This window comes from Prionailurus bengalensis, chromosome C1 (genome assembly GCF_016509475.1).
Source record: "Prionailurus bengalensis isolate Pbe53 chromosome C1, Fcat_Pben_1.1_paternal_pri, whole genome shotgun sequence".
Classification (NCBI taxonomy): Eukaryota; Metazoa; Chordata; class Mammalia; order Carnivora; family Felidae; genus Prionailurus; species Prionailurus bengalensis.
In genome coordinates this window covers 188261441-188288166 of record NC_057345.1, presented here as the reverse complement: position 1 = coordinate 188288166, position 26726 = coordinate 188261441, and the positions used below count along the sequence as shown (strand labels likewise).

At 40.0% G+C, this 26726-nt stretch overlaps 1 protein-coding gene across 2 annotated transcripts; it reads right to left on the bottom strand.

Annotated features, from left to right (window-relative positions):
• Positions 1-468: 468 nt before the first annotated feature.
• On the bottom strand, positions 469-26726 carry CASP8 (caspase 8). Of its 2 annotated transcripts, XM_043577472.1 has the most exons (10): positions 26579-26726; positions 24937-25056; positions 15919-16257; positions 11376-11481; positions 10422-10560; positions 10269-10313; positions 9808-9872; positions 7942-8083; positions 3919-4420; positions 469-2787 (listed from the first exon to the last, which is right to left on the bottom strand). In XM_043577472.1, exons 3-10 carry the CDS (start codon positions 16221-16223, stop codon positions 2652-2654), a joined length of 1440 nt encoding a protein of 479 aa, XP_043433407.1. In that variant the 5' UTR covers positions 16224-16257; positions 24937-25056; positions 26579-26726; the 3' UTR covers positions 469-2651. The 2 variants fall into 2 exon arrangements, with proteins under 2 accessions (XP_043433407.1, XP_043433406.1); XM_043577471.1 differs by lacking the exons at positions 24937-25056; positions 26579-26726 and adding an exon at positions 24089-24400.

The following is a 26726-nucleotide window of genomic DNA, read 5'->3' as shown; positions in this document are numbered from 1 at the left end:
AAGTAGTATTCCATTGTATATATAAACCACATCTTCTTTATCCTTTCATCAGTTGATGGACATATGAGCTCTTTGCATAATTTGGCTATTGTTGAAAACACTGCTATAAACATTGGGGTACGAGTGTCCCTATGCATCAGCACTCCTGTATCTTTTAGATAAATTCCTAGTAGTGCTATTGCTGGGTTGTAGGGTAATTCTATTTTTAATTTTTTGAGGAACCTCCACACTGTTTTCCAGAGCAGCTGCACCAGTTTGCATTCCCACCAGCAGTGCAAGAGGGCTCCCATTTCTTCACATCTTCGCCAACATCTGTTGTTTCTGAGTTGTTAATTTTAGCCACTCAGACCCAAAATCTATAAAGAACTTACCAAACTCAACACCTGAAAAACAAAGAATCCAGTGAAGAAATGAGCAGAAGGCATAAATAGACACTTTTCCAAAGAAAACATCCAGATGGCCAACAGACACATGAAAAGATGGGCAATAAATTTTTAAAATTTACAACTGTATGAGCCAACACTGGGGAACTAAAGTAAAACATATCTATGATCCAAACATTTTCCACCTATGAGAGGTCAATGACAAAAAACAAACACAAAATGAACAAAACAATCTCCAACCAACAGTAAGTTAAAATTCTATTTTATAATGTTAATAACATTATTGAAAAGAATTACTATTCAAAAAACATTCTTTAAAGAAAGAGTTTTTTTTTAAGTTTATAAAGATTTAGAATTAACACATAGAGAAAGAGCAAATGCAAATACATGAAAGGGATACAATATTGTTAGAACAAAAGCAAATCAATTGGTAAAAAAGCTTTTAACATAAGAAATTACGTCTTCAAATTTATATTTAAAAAAACTTACAGGGGCGCCAGGGTGGCTCAGTCGGTTAAGTGTCCGACTTCAGCTCAGGTCATGATCTCAAGGTCCGTGAGTTCGAGCCCTGCATCAGGTTCTGTGCTGTCAGTTCAGAGCCTGAAGCCTGCTAGGGATTCTATGTCTCCCTCTCTCTCTTCCCCTCCCCCATTCACTCTCTGTTTCTATCAAAAAATGAATAAACGTTAAAAAATTTTTTTAAAAAAACTTATAAATTAGTGTAGAGGATGGCTTGGAAAGGGAGAGACTGGAAGTACAAAAAAATAAAATTTATGCCATTAACATCAGTTCCTTCAAAAGTGAGGTTAATTGTACTTATAAATAATAAGAACAAGGAAAATCATTCCTCAGTTTTGTATAATCTAAATCTAGACAGAGTCATGGTGTCTGAAATCAGGGTTTCCTCATAACTCAGGAGAGGAGGCTCACATGTTTCTGAGATTGCCCAGCACACATGCCAGAAGAGCTCAGGTTGGATGTGGGAGCATTACACATGAGGTAGGTTTTTGTTTGTTTGTTTGTTTGTTTTCTTAGCTAGGTCAGATCACAAAATCTCCCTCAGTGACCTTTGAGAGGAGGTCACTGGCATCCCCCTGCATAGTGTTAAACAACAGAAATTCAACTGAGTAAATTTAAAGATCAAATTGAATTAGGTCACTCTCCTAAGGGGAAGGGAAAGAGTTAATCAGGAGGATTATTTCACCAGTGCTAACCAGGTGATTCCATGTTGATTGACTAAAGATTATATTCCTGGTGAATTGCATTTTGGTTAGGTATTAAGTCTTAATTTGCTGACATGGAGTTTAGCATAAGGGACTCCATTTGGGGCCTACTGTCTCCTTTTTAACAACACCTTTTACAGTTGTACCTCACATTCTGCCCCATAGAATCACATCCAGTTAGCAGGAATGTAAGCCTGACAAATTCTCATAGGAACCAAGAATGAGGAATTAGTTCTTTCACGGAAAGGAGGAGAATTATGGTTTTCTTGACATCCTCTCCCAATACTTGAACAACATTCACTTAATTCTGAGTCCTCAAGTGGGAAATTGCTTTCTCCACTTCCAGTCTTCTTATGCCTTATGAAATCTCTGCACCACCATTAACTCTGTGTCCCAGGTTAAAGCTTTGGAATAACATCCTTTTTATTTTATTTTATTTTTTATTTATTTAATGCTTAACAATTTGAAGGGAATCAAATGACTCTAGGTTGAGAGGCACCTGGGTGGCTCTGCTGGCTAAGCGCCCAACTTTGGCCCAGGTCATCACCTCACAGTTCATGAGTTCAAGCCCTGTGTGGGGCTCTGGGCTGACAGCTCAGAGCCTGGAGCCTGCTTCAGATTCTGTGTGTGTGTGTCTCTCTCTGCCCACCCCCACCCCCACACTCATGCTCTGTGTCTCTCACAAACATTTAGAAAAATGATTCTAGGTTGAAAGCAGATGAGAGATGTACAAAGAACATTCTGCCACTGCTTTTGAACTTTATGATGTTACATTTCATTTATACTTATTGTATTTTTTATCTACTGTAAGTTTTTTAGGAACTTTTTCATTGAATCAAAAATAAAATTAAAACCATGCCTGTGGCTATCAATCTCCAATAGTTATTATTGCAAAGCCAGAGGTTTAGGCTTGAATTTGCATAGGAATTAAGTTTTCCTGACTTCCATTCTCTCCCCTTCCTGCCATCCAAAAGAAAAAAAATAAGCTGATAGCAGCATTTTACTAACAAATAAATTAAGCATAGTGTTATGCAACTAAACAGCATCAATTAAGAGGGAAGAAGAGTTTTTTCCTCAGTGTGAAAGTAGGTTGTGGCATTTGTTTCCCCATGTTTTTCTTGTCATCCTTATTGCTCACTTCAAAGTTCACCTCAGTAAGGATGGTGAGGATATCTTCGCCCCTGAAAAACAACAACATTGTGACCATCTGTGGGGAAACAACACTGGCAAACCCTTCTCATCTGCTGTACTCAGGGACAGTTCTTTCCCTCAAAACATCACGCATTGGAAATCATAAGTTGCTAAACTAATTTGTATCAAAGCTTTCCAGGTAAAGGAGTTGCTTCAGAGCTTAATAACTTATCTTTGGTTTACTCAAGATCTCTACTGACCCTCAGAAACCTCGGTGTCAACATCAGATTTGAGTTCTTTCCCTCCTGATCTGTTTGTACCTTACTCTTCTATGTACTATGTCACTTGCCACCATAATTGCTTCAGTGCCCCCCAAACATCCTCTGCCTCAGATCAACATTGCTTCTGTGATCATCTAATGATCACTTTGGGGCAAGGGAAAACCCAATGTCTCCTACAGTTGCTCCACCCCTTTCTCACCAGCCTCTCTTCTCAGGTCAGCTGGGCAACCTGCTCATTCGTAGTCAAGGTTACAAAAGAAAAACATGGTGTTGATGTTATGATTCACTCCTTTGTCTACCATGGGAAATTCCCACTCTTCATACACTTAAAGCATGGTGAGATATAGAGCTAGAAGATTTCTTGCTATTCACCCATTACATGTGCATTTGTGTGAACTGTGACTACAAAACCATCATTTAGGGTATAATAAATGAAGGAAGAATATTTTCCCACATTTTGTGGCTTCAAATTAGGCCAAATTAGTGGGAATATAAAGGGTTTCTACTCTTTGGTACTTATCTCCCACAACACACCAAGAGGGTTTAAGGTTGGTTAGCTATTATACAACTTTGACAGAGTTGGAGGATGTTAAAAATTGAAATGGGTTATTGTACCTTCTTGGAAGACTCCCAAAACCAGTTAAGTTGGCTCAGTCATGTTCTACCTAAAAACAAAGCTGAGCTGACTTTACCATCATTCCCTGCTCTATGATACCCTATCATTTCAGATGCTAAATAAAAGAAACTCTGCAGTAAGTACCTCAGTTTTTTTCCATCTGTGAGCTGAAGATATTAACACTTGCCCCCTCTCCCATTTTGCAACTAACCTGGAAAGTACAACTATGTAATCCATAGCTAGAAATTTAGAAATGAATGAAAGGCAGAGCAAGCAAAAATTACCTAGGACATCTTTCTCTTAGGCTCTGGCAAAGTGACTGGATATACCAGGTCCCCTCCGTAGGGTTTCGGTAGGAAACACAGTTGTTCACAGTGGCCATCCCCAGCAGAAAATCAGCCTCATCTGGGATATATCTCTTCTGAAATGATGAGTCCATTTCTAAGTAGTCTTCCTTCTGTTCGGAGTCAGTCTCAACAGCTATACCTCTCTGGTAGTTATCCCCTTGACAAGCCTGAATAAAAAAGATTTTGGGCTTGCCTGCAAGGGAAGGGCACTTTGAACCAGTGAAGTAAGAAGTCAGCTCATAGATGGGGGCTTCCTGCCCATCAGAGCCATAAATAATGCCTTTGTCTCCATGGGAGAGGATACAGCAGATGAAGCAATCTTTGTTATTATGGTCCATTCTTTGGTAGGATTTCAGAACTTCACAGATTGTCTTTGCTGTAGAGTCTTTGAAATTCACAATCTCAAAATGAAGCTCACTAAAGGTCTTACTCAAAGCTTCTGAAAAGTGAAATAAGAAAAGTCATATTACACCACAGTAATTCCCAGACCACAGCCCAATAGAGAGAACATTGATCAGATAAAGAATGTGAAACAGAACTGAAGAGCAAGGCCATTTATATCACCTGGCTGAATTCCATAGTTTTCTAATATTTATTGCCCTTAGCAGAAAACATTTCTAGTCCTGAGGCAAATGAGAAAGGGGAGAGTGCTATTGTTGGCCTTCTGTCTTTTCTCAACTAGGCTATAAGATGGGTAAGCTATTATATAGGCTTACTACCAAACCAATCTAAATAATAATTGTATTACTTACATAGAACAAAAAGCAAAAACATTTTTAAAATTTTTAAATTTATTTTACTTTTTAAAATGTTTATTTTTTTTGAGAGAGAGAAAGAGAATTTAAGCAGGGCTCAATCCCATGACTTTGGGATCATAACCTGAGCCAAAATCAAGAGTCAGATGCTCAACCAATTGAGCCACACAGGAGCACCCCAAAACACTTTTTAATAAAAGATCCATATTTATTTTATCTCAAGCACTCTCAAAAATTGTTTACCAAAATGCAAGATATGAACCTTTCAAAAGTCAAGTAGAACTGAAAGTCCTATTACAAAAAAGCTATCCCTTTTCTACTTCTCCCTTTTACCCAATCATGTTCCATGAATGCAACCATTTTCAACTTTTAACTACTTTTTTTTTTGGTATTAGCCTCCATCTTGTAACGAATTTGGGCACTTTGCTATTTACTATTTTATAAATTTTAGCCTATGTAACTTATGTATTGAGTTCCTATTATGGAAGATGAGCATTTTTTTAAGTTTATTTATTTTAAGAGAGAGAGAGAGTGCATGCACATGCAGAGAAGGGGCAGAGAAAGAGGGAGAGAGAAGCCCAAGCAGGTTCTGCACTGTCAGTGCTCAAACTCACTAACCATGAGATCATGACTGAAGCCAAAATCGAGTCCAGACACTCAACCACCTGAGCCAGCCAGGCACCCCACAGGATGAGCGTATGAACTCTTATTCAGTTGTTTACAACTTTTAAAATTTTTGATGTTTATTATTTTGACAGAGAGAGAGAGAGTAGTGGGGAAGGGGCAGAGAGAGGGAGACACAGAATCCGAAGCAGGCTCTGAGGGTCAGCACAGAACCTGACATGGGGCTCGAACCCATGGACTGCAGACCACAATATCAGGACCTGAGCTGAAGTCAGACGCTTAACTGACTGAGCCACCCAGGTGCCCCAGTTGTTTACAACTTTTAGTTGAATCAATAGTAAGATGAAAATATACCTTAATTATGCTTCTTATTAATTTTTTTCTTTCCTGGAATTAGTAATTGCATTATTTTTTCATTGCTTTGTTTTCTATATGCATAACATTTTTCCCCCTAGTGCTCTAAGATCTAGTAAAAGTCTTTCAACGTTTTCAGGCTGCTTGATTCTTTTTTTAAAACTAAAAATTATATATATTTAAGGTGTACAGCATGAAGTTATTACCACAGTCAAGCTGATAACATATCTCCTCACATACTTAATTACTGTGTGTGAGTGTGTGTGTGATGAGTTCACCTGAAATACTAGTATTCAATACAGTCTTATAAACTATAGTCATTATGTCATACATTAGATGTCTAGACTTTTTCATCCTAGAGATCTGCAAATTTATACCTACCCTTTGACCAAAAACCCAGAAATACAATCAAATAGTATTTTAATAAAAGTGTCTTAACAGAAAATTAATGAAAATCAAAGGCCTGTTTCTCCAATACCAAGGTATATGATGATGAGTGATACAGTCAGTGGACTTCAGCTCTGTGGCTTTTGAAATCTTAGAATAGATTTGCTTGAATAAACAACTGTTAACAGAGACCATTAGCAGAATCTTGATGATTAAAATCAACCTACATTAATTTTCCAAACTTTATTCAGTTAAAAAAATATATATCATTACCTGACATTATGACTCATAACGTCAACCAATTGAGCCACACTAAGGGCCCTGCTAAGGGCATTTTCAAAAATACAGTTGTTGGGTTGGATTATTTCTATTATCATTTTTAGTAGTAACCATTTCTATTTTCACATGCTGCCAATTATTTTTTCATTTAACCTATAAGTTCTCAATCTTATCTTAAAAGGCTGAGCAAAAGAATTTCTGGCTAGTTTAATATTTGAAAAGACCATTTCTATTAAAGACTGACAATTTCATCTACGCTTATAGCCCAACTTTTATAAATGCAACTTCTAAAAATATTTTTAATTTTTTTTTTAATGTTTATTTTTGAGAAAGAGCACGAGCAGGGGAGGAGCAGAGAGAGAGGGAGACACAGACTCTGAAGCAGGCTCCAGGCTCTGAGCTGTCAGCATAAAGCCCGATGCAGGCTCAAAGTCATGAACTATAAGATCATGACCTGAGCCAAAGTCAGACGCTTAACCAACTGAGCCACCCAGGTGCCCCTAAATTTTTTTTTAAGTTTATTATTTTGAGAGAGACAGAGACAGCTAACAGTTAACAGCTAACTAGACTGATAACCTTCAGGGTTTCCTTTGCTTCCCGCCACAGAGAGTAGGGAACAGGCTAATGAAACAATGTAGCTGATGAGTCTTTGAAGGTTAATAAATCGAAGCAATTATGTCTAGAAAGGCAATTCATGCACCGGCTCCTTGAGACAAAAATATAGAGCCGGCAAGATCATGAGCATTTGCTGCTTACACCTAAATCACTAACTAGAAACAGTTTTTGAAATATCAAGCTAAAAGAGACAGCATGAGTAGGGGAGTGGCAGAGAGGGAGAGAGAAAGAGAATCCCAAGCAGGCTCTGCACTGTCGTGCACAGCCTGATGCGGGGCTCAAACCCACAAAACTGCGAGATCACAACCTGACCAGAAACCAAAAGTTGGACGCTTGACCAAATGAACCACCCAGATGCCCCTATAAATGCAACTCCTATATATGGTCTTGATCCCAAAGCAATGTTTACACCTAATAATTAATACATTCTATAGAAGCAGTATTAGTTTAATTGAATTAAAAGCAAAGCTTGTTGCTTTTTATTATTAGTCTTTTATTAAGACTCAATATTTTACCCTAGATACATTACTTTGATTAAAAATTAATTTTAAAAAAACAAAAGCAGGGTCACCTGGGTGGCTTAGTCAGTTGAACATCCAACTTCGGCTCAGGTCATGATCTCATGGTTTGTGAGTTCGAACCCCACATCGGGCTCTCTCGGCTGTCAGCACAGAGCCTGCTTCAGATCCTCTGTACTCCCCTCTCTCCCCTGCTCATGCTCTCTCTCTCTCTCTCAAAAATAAACACTTCAAAAAATGAAATTAAGAAATTAAAAACCAAATGCAGAAAACTAACGAATACATAAGAATGTTCTTCACTTCCACCAGGAAATATATCTATTTTTTTTTCTGAAACATGTGGCCCTGTTGGTACAATTTTGTTCTTTCCTTTTGATAAAAACATAGGTATTAGAAATATTTCACTTCTTTTCAGGGTCCTACTGTACCTGCATCGAAGTTTGTTCCATTCCTATCCTTAATGTTCTGAAGTTTGGGCACATCCTTCCGTGCTCTGCTAAAATCATAATTGTTAAAGATCAAACAATATCCGCGAGGTTTGCTTTTCATTCGGTAAACTTTGTCCGATGTCTGGAAAACAAAAATCCAACCCAGGAGCTGACTCTGTGGGTCAAACACTTGAGATGTGAACAGATGACTCCCTAGTAAGAAGCCAGTCTGTCCCCTTAGCCAAACTGGGACCCAAGTGTACTTACAATGTCCCTACCCCAACTTGACATTGTTTCTCTGGTGAACTGGTTTCCACCTGTTCTCCGGACACATGATTCCCCAGACTTCTGCCCCACAGTGTGTAAAATCAGTGTCCCAGTACTTGGGCCTCCTGAGCACTTTGCACATATATTAATATGGTTGTCATCAGAGCATATTTTCATTATTTGTTTTAGTTTACGCTCAAGGTGGCTAACATCTGCACCAGGAACTAGAATTTATTAAATTTTTTAATGTGAAATTTATTGTCAAATTGGTTTCCATACAACACCCAGCGCTCATCCCAACAGGTGCCTTCCTCAATGCGCATCACCCACTTTCCCCTCCCTCCCACCCTAGAATTTATTAATTTGTGAAAGCTCTGTCAGGAGTTGATGAATGAATGAACATCCTAATGCTGTCTTTGGGTTGTCTGTCTGTCACCTTGTGATTCCCTTGGCTAGCCATTCAACTCATCTATGTTTCTGGGCTAACAGTTGAGGGTCTGCCCTTCACACATGACATACTGTGGTTCCTGGATTTTGAAAGCCAATGACTTAGTTTGGCTCTCAGGACCACAGCGATTGGAGGAGAGAGATGCACTAGTCAGGCAGGTCTTGGCTATGCTGCAGGTTACAGGATCCAGATTCTAGTACCTGACAGCATCAGTCAGAGATGGCCCTGTGTTCTGACTCTCCCAGGGCTGTCTCAGTGCTGAGATATTCAGCACGTATTGGGAAATCTATGCAGCTTCTCGAGGTAAAGGGCTCCACACTAAGGGCTCAAGTTCCTGGCTCTACTACTTAACAACCTTAAGATTTTGTGCAAGTTACCAGAGCTCTCTTGCACTTAGTACGTTTAGCAGTTCAATAGGGACCACACTTACAGAGCACTTTGCTATTTGCAAAGTGCCACATGACTTTGGTTACTCTTTGATTTTCAGACTTAGATCTGGTAATCTGCTCAGGAGCCCACTTTTAACTGGTCTCTCTCAGCTTACTTTCAAGTCTCCCACTAGACTGATAACCTTCAGGGTTTCCTTTGCTTCCCGCCACAGAGAGTAGGGAACAGGCTAATGAAACAGAATGTAGCTGGTGAGTCTTTGAAGGTTAATAAATCGAAGCAATTATGTCTAGAAAGGCAATTCATGCACCGGCTCCTTGAGACAAAAATATAGAGCCGGCAAGATCATGAGCATTTGCTGCTTACACCTAAATCACTAACTAGAAACAGTTTTTGAAATATCAAGCTAAAAGAAAAGCTTGCTTTTCCCAGTCCTGCTAGACTTTTCCCCCCAAAGCTTTCTCCCACTCAGGCTGAGGCAGCTGCTGAAAGAATTGCATAGGAGGCTTCTCACTTGCTCTGCCCACCGACTATTCCAATGCCTTTGTCTTTGGTTTTGAAATAAGATGTCAACACTTGTTAACATTAAAACTTAAAAAATAACATTTTAAAATTTGTCCTTTTGTGAAAATTTTCTATAGTTCTCAAAATTTCCCACAAGTGTCTGCCCCTTAGTAGTTTATCTAAGAAGCTTAAAAGCTAAGGAATATAAGAACTAGAATATGCAATGTGAAGAGAAAAAAGGAACCGGGATTTCTCCATACCTGTGACTCACTGTCCTGTTCTTCTAGAGAGTCCGATAATGCCATCATTGCCAGGGATTCCTCCCCTACAAGCAACGGAGAATGAGACATGGCAGGGACGATACTTTGGTAAAGAAACACAAAGCACCCAGGACATCGTAAGGTCCCCTTTAAAATGAAAATTCACAGACTGCCTTGAATGTAATATCCTTGCAGTCCACAGAATAAGTAAAAATCTTTTTACTGACTAACTCTTCATTTATTTCACACTTGCCACACTGGGGCTGCAAGGTCTATGTCTTTTGACAACTTTTTTATGTTTTTCAATGTGTAGAGGTGACAAGCAGGCACTGAGCCTACTTCTTGATACTAGGAGAGCAAGACCATTAAGATGTAGATGTGGTAGAAAGGTGTGGAGAGGAGGCAATAGGGGTGTCAGATAGTAAATTAAGTAAGCCTTAAAACCGTATTTCCAATATTACCATTTGACAATTCATCTGTACTTCTTTGAAGGCTCATTCTTCCCTCTGAATTAAAAAATAAACACATATTTGATTAGAAACAATCATGACATAGAAGGACTTGCCAATTTAAGAATACATTTTGCTAATTCACAGCTGTCAAGTTATTTCTACCTCTGCTTAATTCTTCATAATCAGTGATTTTCTTCAGCAGGCTCTTGTTGATTTGGTCACAGATTCTTTTCAGAGTGTCCAAATTTCTTTCCCCTAGGATGACCCTCTTTTCCATCTCTATGAAAATATCAAGCAAGTTCTAAAAGGAAAAGAAATGAAGTTGGAAGACTGGATTGATACATACTGGCTTTTAGATTAGATTTTCTTTTTTTAATTCCATTCTCTCCAAACAGAGGGCCCACCCTAGCTTCCCAAGCTGACCCTCCTGACAGGACATCCTGCCTGGTCTTATAAAACCCATATAGCACTAGAAAAGCAATTCTGTGTTTTCTGGATCAATCAGATAGAAGTGAGAAGATAGAGAAATGACATCAGATGGCATCCGGGCCCTAGGCCGTAGGCCCCAAGCCCTATGCTGAAACTACCTGTGGCCACCTTTGTGTGAAGTCTATGAAAGAGCCTGAGATGCATGGCTAAGACACAGTACCCTGGCCTCCATGGTGACAGCCCTGGGGACTGTCCCTCTCTCAACACTGCCTCTGGTACCTGATTCACCTCCAGTCCCGCGTTCACACACACGCACACATGCATACACACGCATAGAGTTCCAGATCCCAGTTGATTTCAGAGACTACACAAGTGGGAAGGTGTCTCCAGCTCACCACTGTCTTTCCTGGCTCTGTAAGGTCCCACACCAGGCTGTACCTCCACAATCAATCTTCCTCTGTAGCTCCTGGCTCTGTCATGCTCCTGATAATTAATGTGAGAAGCATTTCCCAGTATACAAAGGAATCCTATCTACAACACTGCTGCCTAACAACTTTTTTCTTCTCCCCCAGTTGAAAAGTGAGAGTCCAAGTTGTTTTTACTAGACTAGCCCTCTCTCCAGTCTCAGCAGTTCTCACTGGCTGACTCAACCTCAGGACCAAATCTTGGTGAAACACCGGGTCTTACCATATCATCATCCACTTTACATCTGGAGATCTCCTGGCTCAAAAGAAACTTAAACGACCTCAATTCCAATTTGTTTACATCTTCTGAAATCTGAAAAAGCATGACCCTGTGGTGGGAAATGGAGACACTTTAGAAATGGTTTCTTAGGGTCAGTAAGTTAAGCATTCAGCTCTTGATTTTGGCTCAAGTCATGATCTCACGGTTCATGAGTTCGAGCCCCATATGGGGGTCTGCACTGACAGCACAGAGCCTGCTTGGGATTCTCTCTCTTCTCTCTCTGCCTCTTCTTGGCTTGTGCATGGGCTCTTTAAATACATACATACATATATACACAAACAAACAGACATCAAAGAAAAGAAATATTTTCATAAATAATTTCCAATTTGATAAAAGGAGTCACAGTGGAGACTTGATTCTGTTCACTTCCCCTTAAAACAAAGATAGCTAATGACATAATTTATGAGTGGAGTTCTTGCAGAGAGGCTGCTGTGATGGCACAGAAGGCTATTGACTCATGCCCAACTATTCTCCCCTTACCATAATTTAAAGTTCCACTAATTTTGTCATTCAGTTCATTTCAGTTAAGTGAAGTGTGTTTTTCCTTGGTCCCTCACTATAAAATCAAGAGTTTGTTTCAGTAGAAAAAAGTTTTTACTTAGGAAATTATGCTTTTCAAAATGCAAACTGGATGGGGCGCCTGGGTGGCTCAGTCGGTTAAGCAGCTGACTTCGGCTCAGGTCATGATCTCGCGGTCCATGAGTTTGAGCCCCGCATCAGGCTCTGTGTTGACAGCTCAGAGCCTGGAGCCTGTTTCAGATTCTGTGTCTCCCTCTCTCTGACCCTCTCCCATTCATGCTCTGTCTCTCTCTGTCTCAAAAATAAATAAACGTTAAAAAAAAATTTTTTTTAAATGCAAACTGGATCGTTACTTCCTTAATTAAAACTTGCCAGTGCTCTCCCATACGAAGGGCAAACACATGGTTCTGGAATACGGACCTTTATGAAGCCCAGCCTACCCTTCAGCTTCTCAGGCCACTCCTCACCACCCACCCTCATCTCCTCTTTAAACACACCTGGCTGCCCTGCTCCTCACCCCTTATGCTGTGCTCCCCACACCCACATTCTCTTGTCCATCTGCAGACAGCCAACCACTCATCCACTAACAGCTCAGGGACCACCTCAGTGTCTTCAGAGCTGCATTCAACCCACTGTGCCTTTGCCACAGCAGAAGGTTTACACACAATGTTATAATTGTTTATGAAGCTCTCTGAGTCCCCTGAGAGCAGAGTCCATGTCCTTTTTGTTTCCATAAGCCCAGTGAGTCATGAGGTACAGTAAGTGCAGAGGCCCCAGACTACTGAGGTATTGGAAGCTTGGTTCCACCATCTCAGAGCTGTGTGACTATAGACATGTTATGTACTTTTTCCCTCACCTATAAACTTGTAGATAATTCTATATACCACTGGGATATATTGAGAATGACATGACTATATTTATCTGAAGTGCTTAAACCAATCTTTGGCAACATACTAAGTATTCAATACACAATAGGCATTATTATTTCTTTTTTTTTTAACTTTTTTTTAACATTTATTCATTTTTGAGAGACCGAATGTGAATGGGGGAGGGGCAGAGAGAGAGAGAGACACACACACACACACACACACACACACAGAATCTGAAGCAGTTTTCAAGCTCTGAGCTGTCAGCACAGAGCCTGACTTGGGGCTTGAACTCATGTATGGTGAGATCATGGCCTGAGCTGAAGTTGGACGCTCAAATGACTGAGGCACCCAGACACCCTTATTGTTTCTTTTTTCTTTTTTTAAGTTTATTTATTTTGGAAGAGAGTGAGAGAGAGAGAGAGAGAGAGAGAGCCAGGGAGGGGCAAAGAAAGAGGGAGAGAGAGAAAATCCCAACCAGTCTCTGTGCTGTCAGGGCAGAGCCCATTGCAGGGCTCCACACCACCAACAGTGAGATCAGGACCCAAGCTGAAATCAAGAGTCAAAGGCTCAACCGAGTCACCCAGGTGCCCCAGGCATTATTATTTCTTAATCCATGATAGGTTCTCAGGATATGTTTATTGAACGAACAAAGGAATGTTTAATAATTCAGAAAACCTTTCACTATTATGGTGTAAAGGAAAATAACGTTAACACAAAAACATGCTAACTTCAAATTAGAAAATGAAAATTCTGGGGCGCCTGGGTGGCTCAGTCGGTTAGCGTCCGACTTCGGCTCAGGTCGTGATCTCGCAGTCCGTGAGTTCGAGCCCCGCGTCAGGCTCTGTGCTGACAGCTCAGAGCCTGGAGCCTGTTTCAGATTCTGTGTCTCCCCCGTTCATGCTCTGTCTCTCTCTGTCTCAAAAATAAATAAAGGTTAAAAAAATTAAAAAAATAAATAAATAAAATGAAAATTCTGAAAATAAATTTAGTGTGGAACTGGAAGTTACTCAGTATTATCATCTGCTTCATCCTCCCTCTCATGGATTCTACCCTAGAAGTATTTCTCCAAAGCTTTCTAAGTTTGGCTGAGATTAGGTCCAATCAAAAGCTACTGTCCCTTTTAACTTTATTACAAAGTATTTTCCCTTTTACTTTCCTCATTACTAAAACTTACTAGCTTCCATCACCGTCTAGAAACAAATCTGGGTAGTTCATAAGATACTTATTTTATAGGTAGCAATTATAATTTGAAAATAAAAATGTCTAGGGCTTTCTTATAAGTGGAAAGTGGCCACACTAGCATACTTTTTATTTCCTGGCTAACATCCAACAATGATTAACTGTAGAACTTGTGCTGACCTTTTGTTCCCAAGCTAACATGTTAAAGAGTTTAACAGATAGATCCTCCCTTGTAGGGACTCTTAGCCCTCCAACAGAGAGTTACAGCTCATTGTGTGGCATTGATAATATGCTTCAACTTTGCTTACGTGGCAGAAGGAGTACAACTTTCAGAAGACCAAGATGGTGGGCCTAAGATGAGACTCTCCAGCTTTCCTCATTCTAGGGTTGTTGTTTTTAGGACTAATTTGTGCCTTAATGGAAAAAAATGTTATAGAGATGTCACAATTCCATTAAGCCAAAGTTATCCAGTATTAAATAATGTCCTCCCCCAAAGCTTCTCCTAAATTCACGTCCATCCTGGATGTGGGAATGCAACTTTATTTGGAAAAAGGGTCTTTGCTGATGTAATCTTGTTAAGATGAGGTCACACTAAATTAGGGTATGCCCTAACCCAATGACTGGTGTCTTTACAAGAAGAGGGAAATTCCAACAAACAGGCACAGAGAGGAGACAGAGCTTAGAGTGATTCACCTAAAAGACAAGGAACACCAAGGATTGCCTGCCAGTGCCAGACACTAGGGGAGAATGAAACATAAAACAGATTCTCCCTAGAGCTCTGAAAGGATCCAAGCCTGTTGACACCTTGACTTCAAACTTTTAACCCCCAGAACTATGAGTGTATAAATGTCTCTACTGCACTAAGGCACTCAGTCTGTGGTAGTTTGTTACAGCATCCCTAGGAAACTCGTATACCCAGAATATCTCTCTTTCAAAATGCTCAAGCTTCGAGTAGAGAAACGTATGATAAGGAACATGCCAGAATCTCAGATCTCTGAGATTAAGGACCAGTGTGTTCATAAATAGACAGGCCAGTAGAAGATAGTGGCTTTCAGCCCTGGCTGTGAGGACTTACTGTCACACATGTCATTGTTAATGACAAGAAAGAACAGACTGAGAAATGGGCCACAGCCAAGGCTTGAGTAGAAGTTTCCAGAAGGAAAGCTAAAAAGAACTTTACAGAGGGGATATTGAAATAGAGAAGTTGGTAATGTGTTTCTATTTTAAAAGTCTGTTACCAACTCATCAAGAGGTAACAGAACATGGCTTGTTATCAGCCCTGGGTACCCACTCTCCCACAGGTGGGGAGAGGCCTAGCTGTGAGGCGTTTGGCAGGACAGACGACCAAAGTCTCCACTGTTCTCCTGGCAGAAGCTAAGCACGCAGGGGCCAGACAGTCTTCGTGGGGTCCAACCTGACCTGTCCAGAATGGCAGCATACACCCCTCATTGGAGAACTTTGTGATACAAGTCTTTCAGTGTGGAATAAAAGCCTAACACCCCACTGAGAATATCCATAGTCATCCACAAGCAGGCAGGAGGGGGATTTCATGTAAGAAGTAGTGACGCTTTATCCAATAATAGGCAAAGTAAGCACATGCTATGGACAGAGGCAGAGCAGAGGCAACAAAAGAGGAGACAGAACAGAGAGAGACAACATTCAGAAGATGTCTGTTTTAATTTCAGCATACCAATAGGTAATATTTCACTTTGGAAACAAAAGTGTTTTTATTTAATGGCTTAACTTTTTTTCCTGAATTATATATAGGGTCTCTAAATGTCTTAATCTGACCCTGGTGGGACATCTTCAAGGAACTTCCAAAGTCATACCACACAGACACCTGCCATCAGCCCTGCCCACAAAGATATGTCCACTGCACCCACACCTCCCAGTGTCTGAATTGTGAAGGTTCTCCCCACCTGTAGGGAGGGATCTGGGCTCTGCCTGGTATCTGAAGCTCCTGCTCCATCGCTTCCTTGCTGGTGTTCAGGTAGTTGAACAGCAGGTCCAGTCTATTAATTCGGAAAAGCAGCTCCTTCAAGAAGGACAGGTTGCTTTCCTCCAACATTCTCTTTTCCTGGAGTCTCTGGAATAACATCAAGGCATCTTTGATGGGTTCTTGCTTCTTTTGTGGGATGTAGTCCAGGCTCAGGAATTTGAGGGAGGCCAGCTCGTCACTGCCCAGCTGTTCCCCAATATTATACAGACATTTACTGAAATCCATGTTGGTCAAGTGTCAGGAGAATGTTAAGCGTAGCCTAGGACAAAATACAATAGTACATTCAGATGAGGAAGAAAACTTCATCAAAACTATTATTTCTACCACACACCAGATATTCTACTGTGGACAGAAAGCAAAAAACAAAAAAGCAAAAAACAAAACACAGGGACAAGTTTCTGTTCTCAAGTACCTCACTACTTTGTAAAGTAGATATACAAATTAGCCAACGGTCAGAGAGTTGTGACCAGGGTACAGTAGGAATACAGAGGAAAGAGCTCCAACTCAGCCCAGGGGAAGGGCTTCCTAAAGGGAAGACACTTTCAGGAAGGAGGTAAGAAAGGACAATTCTTGGCAAGAAGTAATTTATGCAAAAGATGGAGGCAAGGATGTTCAAATCAATTCAGGCTGGCACAAGGAGCTCAATCAAGTAAAGCATGAAGTCTTTGAGGGTGGGGGTGGAGGGAAAAGGGATGAAGCTGTGAACAGGGACTGTTACAAAGGGCCTCACACTGTGGGGCAACGTCTCAGGCTTTGTCCTATAGGTGACAGGGAACTAAGAAAAGACTGTAATGTCATCCAGTCTGGGACTAACAATAAAAGTGTGGAGAATAGATGGGAAGGGCTTCTTCCAGAGAAGTGATGAGGTCTGACTGAAATAATAGTGCTAGGAAGACATGATGTACTGTTGTGCCCCAAAGACCTCAGGACCAGCAGCCACAGCTGATCAAGAATCCATGACTGGAAATGAACCAAGTCGACTCTGTCAGCCTTTCAATTCAGTTTCTAAATCAGTGGTTTTTGTATGTGTGAAAATTGAAAACATGGTAAATTATAACATGCTCAGAGTTATGATAATTCACACACCACATACACACAGAAATATTTATATAAAAATTAGAATCAAGTTGCATATCTAGGTGTATACATCTATTTTCCCCCACTTAATATTTAGAATAAACATTTACCCCAACCATTAAATATTTTTTTTATGTTTATTTATTTATTTTTTGACAGAGAGAGAGCACAAGCAGGGGACAGGGCACAGAGAGAGGGAGATACGAAATCCAAGGCAGGCTCCAGGCTCTGAGCTGTCAGTGCAGAGCTGGATGCAGAGCCCATACCCATGAACCGTGAGATCTTGAGCTGAGCCAAAGTCAGATGCTTAACAAACTGAGTCACCCAGGTGCCCCTAAATATTCTTCTTGGGCATATTTTTATTTATTTCTTGATCTCTTGCATGCAGATATATTGAAATTTATTTTATTTTATTTTATTTTCAATATATGAAATTTATTGTCAAATTGGTTTCCATATAACACCCAGTGCTCATCCCAAAAGGTGCCCTCCTCAATACCCATCACCCACCTTCCCCTCCCTCCCACTCCCCATCAACCCTCAGTTTGTTCTCAGTTTTTAAGAGTCTCTTATGCTTTGGCTCTCTCCCACTCTAACCTCTTTTTTTTTTCCTTCCCCTCCCCATGGGTTTCTGTTAAGTTTCTCAGGATCCACATAAGAGTGAAAACATATGGTATCTGTCTTTCTCTGTATGACTTATTTCACTTAGCATAACACTCTCCAGTTCCATCCATGTTGCTACAAAGGGCCATATTTCATTCTTTCTCATTGCCACGTAGTACTCCATTGTGTATATAAACCACAATTTCTTTATCCATTCATCAGTTGATGGACATTTAGGCTCTTTCCATCATTTGGCTATTGTTGACAGTGCTGCTATAAACATCGGGGTACAAGTGCCCCTATGCATCAGTACTCCTGTATCCCTTGGGTAAATTCCTAGCAGTGCTATTGCTGGGTCATAAGGTAGATCTATTTTTAATTTTCTGAGGAACCTCCACACTGTTTTCCAGAGTGGCTGCACCAATTTGCATTCCCACCAACAGTGCAAGAGGGTTCCCGTTTCTCCACATCCTCTCCAGCATCTATAGTCTTCTGATTTGTTCATTTTGGCCACTCTGACTGGCATGAGGTGATATCTGAGTGTGGTTTTGATTTGTATTTCCCTGATAAGGAGCGACATTGAGCATCTTTTCATGTGCCTGTTGGCCATCCAGATGTTTCGAAATTTATTTTAAAGAATTTTCAATTTCTTTACTCTTTTTTTTTTAATTTTTTTTTCAACGTTTATTTATTTTTGGGACAGAGAGAGACAGAGCATGAACGGGGGAGGGGCAGAGAGAGAGGGAGACACACAATCGGAAACAGGCTCCAGGCTCTGAGCCATCAGCCCAGAGCCTGATGCGGGGCTCGAACTCACGGACCGCGAGATCGTGACCTGGCTGAAGTCGGACGCTCAACCGACTGCGCCACCCAGGCGCCCCTCAATTTCTTTACTCTTAAAAATAATATTGTATTGAGAAGCTTTTTTATATATCCTGTGCATAATTCTGATTACCTCACTCTTAGAATTGGAATTATGGGGCAAAACCTTTTTTCTCCCTTTTAACCTAGAGCTTACATTATTGTTTATAACTTTTTTTTAAATGTTAATTTTTGAGAGAGAGACAGGGCATGAGTGGGGGAGGGGCAGAGAGGGAGGGAGACACAGAATCCTTAGTAGGCTTCAGGTTCGGAGCTGTCAGCACAGAGCCCCACGCGGGGCTCAAACCCACAAACTGTGAGATCATGACCTGAGCTGAAGTCAGACGCTCAACGGACTGAGCCACTCAGGCGCCCCAGGGCTTACATCCTTGTTTAGACAAGTTTTCTTGATTCAGGAAACTAGAAATCTCTTAGGAAGATATACTTTGCACTGATTCACAAAGGCTCCAGAGCCTACATCTTTCACAAAAGCAATCAATTATCATGAAAATTATTTTATTTAGAAAAGATATCTTATATATATATACCCACCATCTAACAGCATATGTTCGAAATGCAGCAGAGGCACCTGAGTGGTTCGGTCGGTTGGGTGTCCAACTTCAGCTCGGGTCATGATCTCAGGGTTCATGGGTTCGAGCCTCGTGTTGAGCTCTGTGCTGACAGCTTGGAGCCTGGAGCCTGCTTTGGATTCTGTGTCTCCCTCTCTCTGCCCCTCCCTGCTCACTTTCTGTGTGTGTGTCTCTCCTCTCTCAAAAAATAAAACATTAAAAAAAATTTTTTTTTAATGCAGCAAACTTCACTGGACATATAAGGGAACAAACTAGCAAGCTCATTCCTTAAACCACACTCCACAGAAACACACGTGTGCTAAACAGGATATGTGCATGGAGTGTCACCACCACACAATGTGTAACCCTGAACAACTGGAAACACCCCAAATGTCCATCAATAAGAAATGGCTAAATAAAACAAGGTATGGTCATACTACAGAATATTATGCAGCAGTTAAGAAAATGTACTCCATCTTCTGAAATAAAAACGATAGCTATCCAAGATGTGTTATTATGACAGTACAAAAAAAATAGAAAAAGAAATTGCAATATTAAAAAAAAAAAATCATACATCAGGGCACCTGGGCGGCTCGGTCGGTTAAGCAGACAACTCTGGATTTCGGCTCAGGTCATGATCTCACAGTTCAGAGTATGGAGCCGTTTTGGGATTCTCTGTCTCCCTCTTTCTCTCTGCCTCTCCCTGGTGCTTGTGCTAGCCCTCGCTCTCTCTCGCTCTCTCTCCCTCTCTCTCAAAATAAATAAATAAACATTAAAAAAATGTTTAAAAATCATACATCCACTTTTTTAAAAATACTCAAAACAATACTATTACACTTTCAGTGGTTACAGATACACATACAAAAGCGGAAAAGAAAAAGTTAAGGAGGTTCTGGGAAGAGACATACCAAATTCAAAAGTCTCTTCTGGGAAATGAAGGAGAAAACCAGGACTTGGGGGTGAAGACGTGAGGAAGGAGAATTGCCCTTTTCCTGTAATACGTTATGAAGAATGTATGCAGATAGTGTCTGTGAAAATGAAACTACTGTAAAAACACTTGGGTGTGTTCTTGGGTTTAAGGTACTGTAAGAGAGTAAGTGAAGGAGGAGCAGGAAACGAGGCTGTCTGGGATGCCAAGGGCAGATTAACCAGGAAAGGAGACCAGGGAGAGGAGCGGCACTACCACATGTGTGTTCTTGAAAGAAAAGAACGTATTAGAAGAACTTGAACGTTAAAAAAGAACTTTAAGAGAACTCAGAGACCTTATTTGCCCCCAGAGGAGAAGGAAACTTCCACACACACCTTTCTTAGAAAATAAAAAGTCTAATAGACTAAGTAGAAGACTGGAATATCCAGGTGGTACAAATGACAAACTGTAACAGTATTTCCTCCCAGTAGCAAATGCACGTCCTTTCAAACAGGTATCAAATAGTCACGAAGATTGTCCACAAAGAAAATCTTAATGTGAGATTTCCAAAGAGCAGAAATAGTGCAGTCCATATTCTTTTTTAGAAGTTAGCAATGAAATTAGAAATTAATGTGTTAATTAGAAGTTAACAATGAAAAATGGCCAAGCCAAACATACTACAGAAAGGGCTATCCATGTTTAGGTGTCTTTTTCAACACATGGTGTTAAAACAACTGGGCAGACTTCTAGAACAAACAAATGGACCATAACTGAACTCCTTACATTAAAATAAGCTGCAGATGGACCAGAGATTCAAACCCAAAAATTAAAATACTCAGGAAAGAAATACAGGACAATTTTTTAAAATAATCATGCCGTGGTGAAGAACCTTTATAAGTACAACAGAAAACCTGGAAACCAACAAATAAAGGTTGATAAATGTCCTTAAATAACAACCAAAATATTCTGCAAAAATAAGCCAAGCAAAATTTAAAAATTAATAAATCTTGCACTTAGGGAAAAAAGTAGAAAAAGACCTATTTTCTTAAAATAAGGCTCCCGTAAGTCCATTTGTTTTGAAAAAGAGATAAAAGAGATAAAGAGATCCAATCCAATGCATAAACAGGTAAGCACACAGTTCATAAGCATCATAAGCACAGAGTTCAGAGAAAAGTAAGTACCAGTGGCTTTATTTTTTTAAACCAATGGCTTTCAAACATTTGAAAACGTATTCAACCTCATTCACCAAGAAAAAAAAAAAAGCAAGTTGAAATTACAAAAGACCATTTTTCAACTGCCAAATTGGTGAGGTACAAAACTTGCAATACACAGTGTTGCGAGATGGTAGAAATAAAAACAGGTAGGTAGGTAATTTGGTCATATCGGTAAAAATATAAAATGACTTCACAATTTAACTTCTAGGAGTTTTTCCTACATTAGCTTAAACGCCATGTACTTAAAAACATGTACAAAGCTATTCATGTCTGTACTGCTTGAAAGAACAAAAGGGCAGAAACAACTGTTTATCAATATCAGAAGTTCAATGAAACTCTACTCAGATATTTTTAAAGAATGGGAAGATCTATACAATGTATTATCAAGTGGTGCATGGATTTGTGTACTCACAGATCTTTGAATAGAATACACAAGAAGCTGCTTCAGCGGTTTGCCTCAGAGGAGACGAACTAGAAGCCCAGGGGTGGAGTGGACGACGAGGCCAGGGGTAGGCAGAAAATAAGGCTTACAGTTTGGATTTTCCTAGGTGCATGTATTACTTATTCTACAAGAACTTATATTTAAATTAAAATCACCTCTTAAAGGCCCATTTTCATTCATAAGTTGGAAAGGATCTAAACTAGGTCCAGCCCTGTTTAGCACCATTAGCTCCAATGTCCTTAAAAATTTTATCAGTTCTAACCACTGTTAAAATCTCATTTTACACAGTCAAATGAACCAAAGAATCAAATGAAAGCAGAATCTCTTTTCTTCCCTCTACAAATTTTTTGATAACAATGCTCATTATAGTCATTTTAGAAAATACAGAAAAGATAAAAAAGAAAATAAAAATTGTCCATAATTCACCATCCAAAGACAATATTTTAATATAGAAATAATCGATATTTTATCTAATATTTTACTATCTTTCCTACCATATATTTTACGTATTTATATTTTCCCTTGTATTTTATCATACCATATTTCTGAGGTATAAGTGGATATTTCCAATGGTAATATTGTAAGTACATCTTGATATCTTCATTTTTTCTTCTACTGCACGGATTTTAAAATTTGTCAAGTACCTAATCATATGATTGGGCCATAATTTATATAACAGTCTCTGCTTACATATAGAATAAGATCTTAAAGTGTCTGTCTCCATATACAACTCTGATTATTTTCTTACAATAATTTCCTAGAAGTACTAACTACTGAAGCCTTCTTAAGGCGTCTGTTACATATTTAATAGCATTTTCTGACAGTATATAAATAATAATAATCATACAATACAAGGCCAGGATGACCTGAGGTTGATTATAATATGATTGGCCCTTGGCTCCTGTCCTCTGTAGCTGCCTCATCGCATTCATTTTCTTATCTTTGCAATAATTAGACAATGCTTTATAAATGATTTTTGCATCACATCAAAATGGAGAGTTCGTTGGAAAAATGCTGGAGAGGCTTCTTTTCTGGCCAAGGTTTTACAGGACACACTATGGCATAATATTCAGTCTTTGTTTAGGTCATACATCTCTCTAGTCATAGTGCCTGGAAAAGAATCAGCTGCAACAGAATTTTACACTACTGGCCAAGGAGCCACCTCTAGACACTGAGATCGGTAGATACAGGGACTGGGGGATGGTCCTTGTTTTATGGGACCTAGGTTTACCACATAAGATCAGGAGCTAGAAACTTTGTTACAGTAATATTTTTAAAGGAACTTTTATCATTGTATTTTTCTGATCTTAAAATAGTAAAAGTCGCACTTACCCCTTAGAGAAAGTACCGAAAAGTATAAAAAGAAAAAGAAAAATTACTTAGAAACTCACCATTTAGATAACTCTTTGGTTACATTTGGTTTCCTTCCAACTATATTCACGTGTGTGTGTGTGTGTGTGTGTGTGTGTGTGTGTAAATGCATATATGTAATGTATTTATATACATACATGAAATACATAAATTTGAATATTTTCATGAATAATATATATAAGCCAGAAGAAAGGAATGGCCTCCAGGAAGTTTTCTTTTACTTTTGATTATATAATATCTGTTAAATAATAAATCCACGTAAGTATATTTGTATTATACAACATATAAGTATCTTTAATATTTTCAATGATAAATTTATGTCCCAGAGTATTTGATATAAATGTTTGTTATGATATACAGGCGCTTATAACATATGCATATAAACATAAAAATGTTTTTTGACTCATTGTACTACAAGCCTCTGAAGAAATTGGTATTATCATCTTCATGTTACTATTGTAAAAAAATTAAAAGTTTAGAAAGAAGCTAGTAAGAGAGGTGGCAAGCTCAGATTTGAACATCTCACTTGAGGGCTTCAATGACAAGCCGTGCAAAGATTTAGATTTTATTCTACTTGCAGATGGAAGCCAGTGAAGGAATGTAACCAAAAAAGGCATGTAATCATAATATGTTTAAAGATTAAAATAATAAAAAAAAATTTAAGGCAAAAAAAACCCTCCCAAAACACAAAACCAGGAATTCTTAATAAATCCACTTTGGCACAGAACGGATCAGAACCTTATAAATCAAACCTGTATGTGCTAGAACCCGGACTTAGATGGTGTGATCTCATTCCAGGGTCCCAACCCTACCACTGTTTATGTCACAATTTGATTAGGGATGAGGTTCCCTGTATAGTTATACCTGGATCATTCCAGAAAAACCGAACCTAAGCTGGAGGGGGCCTTGAGATCTAGAATCTGTAGGGCCCTCACCGTGGGTCTCAAAAGGACTGCTTGCTAATTCGTGCGGTTTCCCCACCCTCTGCAGCCTAGAAAACTCCAGAATCAAAGGCCCTTTCTCCTTGCAGGCCCAACCAACCTTACCAAAGAAGCGAATCCTGGGACCCTCACAGTGGCAGCAGCTTCTTCACAGACCCCTGTTTCCTGATGTTTCTAAAGAAAGAGCTTCAGAAGAACTGAGGAAGAACGAGGCACAGCTCGCTCTACTTCCTGTTTTGAAATATCTGAGTCACATAGGCTTACTGAGGCCGACTCGCCTCCGAGTAGCACCTCCTCCCAGAGCTCAAAAGAGTCCTAGAGGAACATGGGACAGGGGGCTGGGTGGGGAACCTGGCCCCCTGAGCTTTGACTCTGCGAGATTTGGGGCGGGTCATTTTGCCTTTGCTCATTACCACCTTCCAAAATGAGAAAGTTTGGACTGAATGATAACTATGAACCCTTTCTTTCCATATTTCAGGAATTCACAGATTTTTCGGGGTTCATTATGAAGATTTTAATGTTTTCACTCAATAAATATCAGTTGAGCACTTCTGAGAGATCTGATAACTGCAAAGCCCTCATCATGGCTCTGAGAGGGTCTGCTAACCCCCACAGCTAACTCTCCTGGTTTCCCATCTACACAGAATACAAAGATCACCTTCATGGGTCAGGAGGCCACCAGACCCCACCTTCAGTAGCCTAGAAAACTCTAGAATCAAAGGCCCTTCACCTGAAAAGCCCAGATGACCTTACCAAAGAGAAGAATTCTGGGGTCCTTACCATAGTCTGGGCCCTGGAGATATAACTGAACAAAACACAACATTAGCCCAGCCTTTTTGCTGTGAGTCAGTTGAAATGTTTTTTGAGGTTAAAAGAAGAAAAAAAATCAAACATTTCCCTTCCTTTTTTCTTTCCCCAAATAGAATATAAGCTTTCAGAAGGCAGAGACTCACCTTAGGGCTGAGTGGATTACACAAAGTATCTGAAAGTTCCTTCTCACCTGTAGAGGGCTAGGTACAGTTGCCGTGGTAATATCGATGCCCTTCACTACCATTTGATTCTGCCCATAAAGTCTGAGTGAGAACATAGCAACAGAGGGAAATCCTATTAGTAGCTCAATCATAGCCTAGGAGGTATTCCCTGATTGTTGATGCTTTCTGAGCATCCACCCCAGCATTTGTTCCACTGTTTTGTGACCAGTTCCTGTGCTAGGCTGTGAGCTTCAGAAGGGCAGGAACCATATCTCTCATATCTGTGTTCCCAGAACCTGCCACAGGAGTAGCAATATCTATAACCTACAAATATTTCCTGCAAATCAAGGAGAAGAAGAAACCCCATAAAGGGACAATGGCTATGAACATGGAGCTCCTTGACAGGGATGCTTAAACAGCCAAAGTGTACAAGGTGATGCTCAAAAGTTTTAATGACCCGAGAAATGCAAAATAAAGCAACATGATACCCACTTTGTACCTATCAGATATTGGCCAAGGTTTGCCGGTTGGATCAGCCTGAGGATTGGTGGGCAATTTATGTAGTCCTTCTATAGGACTGTGAACACTATCCATCATGTAATAGTATGTAGGAGTTAGAAAGTGGGACCTGGAAAAACCTAGAACTTCAAGTGCCAGAGTGCTTGCTTTTTATTTTATTATTTTTTAATTTTTTTAATTAAAAATATTTTTTTAACATTTATTCATTTTTGAGAGACAGAGTGCGAGCGGGGGAGGGAAAGAGAGAGAGGGAGATACAGAATCTGAAGCAGGCTCCAGGCTCTGAGCTGTCAGCAAAGAGCCTGTTGCAGCGCTTGAACCCACAAACTGTGAGATCATTACCTAAGCTGAAGTCGGATGCTTAACCGACTAAGCCACCCAGGTGCCCCAGAGTGCTTGCTCTTTAAAAAAAGAAACAGAACGAGCAAAATACAATTTAAATAATACTAATACTTAGTAATAATTGCTAATACTTCCTGGGAATTTAGTAGTACCAGTCACTGTTGTGAGTAGTTAATTTGTATTATTTCCTTGAATCCTCATGAGGTAGTATGAATCCCATTTAATGATGAGGAAACTTATGTACTAGTTCCAGTTCATAGTTAAGAAATTGGGTATATACACAAAACAATGATATGTTTTGCAAAGATACAGATCAATTCAGGGATATTATCAAAAGATTTAGAGCAGCCTTTGGGAGGCAGTAGGGAGGGTAGGAAGTGGGGTGGGAGAGGAATGGGAAGAGAGTACCTAGAACAGGGCAGGGGAGAATCTGACAATTAACTCAACCCTCTGCCCAAATGGAAAAGAAAACAAATTAAGTAGGTAAAAAATGAATCTCCAAACTGACCCAGCAGGAAAGAGACACTGTGTCTGTATTCAAGGCTGGGGGAGGGGGGGGGAGAGACACTAAGAACAGAAATGTAGCAGAGGAATTGGAGATCCTTCAGGGATGAAAAATAGCAAGGCCACAGGCTGTGGTTCAGAGGGAAACCCTGCTCAGAGGTCTGGGGCCCTGGCAGGACCCTGAGGTGTGCCCACTCTGCCCCCTGAGTGAGTCCCGGAAACATGGTATTCAGAAGCCACCTCTGTACCAGGCACTCACCTGCTCCACCCTGTCCCAGCGACATCACAGTCACCAAGTGCCGATGCCAAGACCCCTGAACTGCCTAATTTCATACAAATTCCTAAGGCTTTTCCACACAACCAGAGAAAATTCCCATGAAACAGGGTGGGGATGAGGGGGGGTGGGG

Bases quoted from the DNA above. Each gene is read 5' to 3' on its own strand.
- CASP8 (XM_043577472.1), bottom strand. From the start codon at position 16,223: ATGGATTTCAGTAAATGTCTGTATAATATTGGGGAACAGCTGGGCAGT. The intron at 9,873-10,268 runs GTAATATTGGAA...CGTTGCTTGTAG, and splicing joins TACAGATGAATTGTCAAATG to GGGAGGAATCCCTGGCAATG. The intron at 2,788-3,918 runs GTAATTTTTGCT...GTTGTTTTTCAG, and splicing joins CTAAGAGAAAGATGTCCTAG to GGGCGAAGATATCCTCACCA.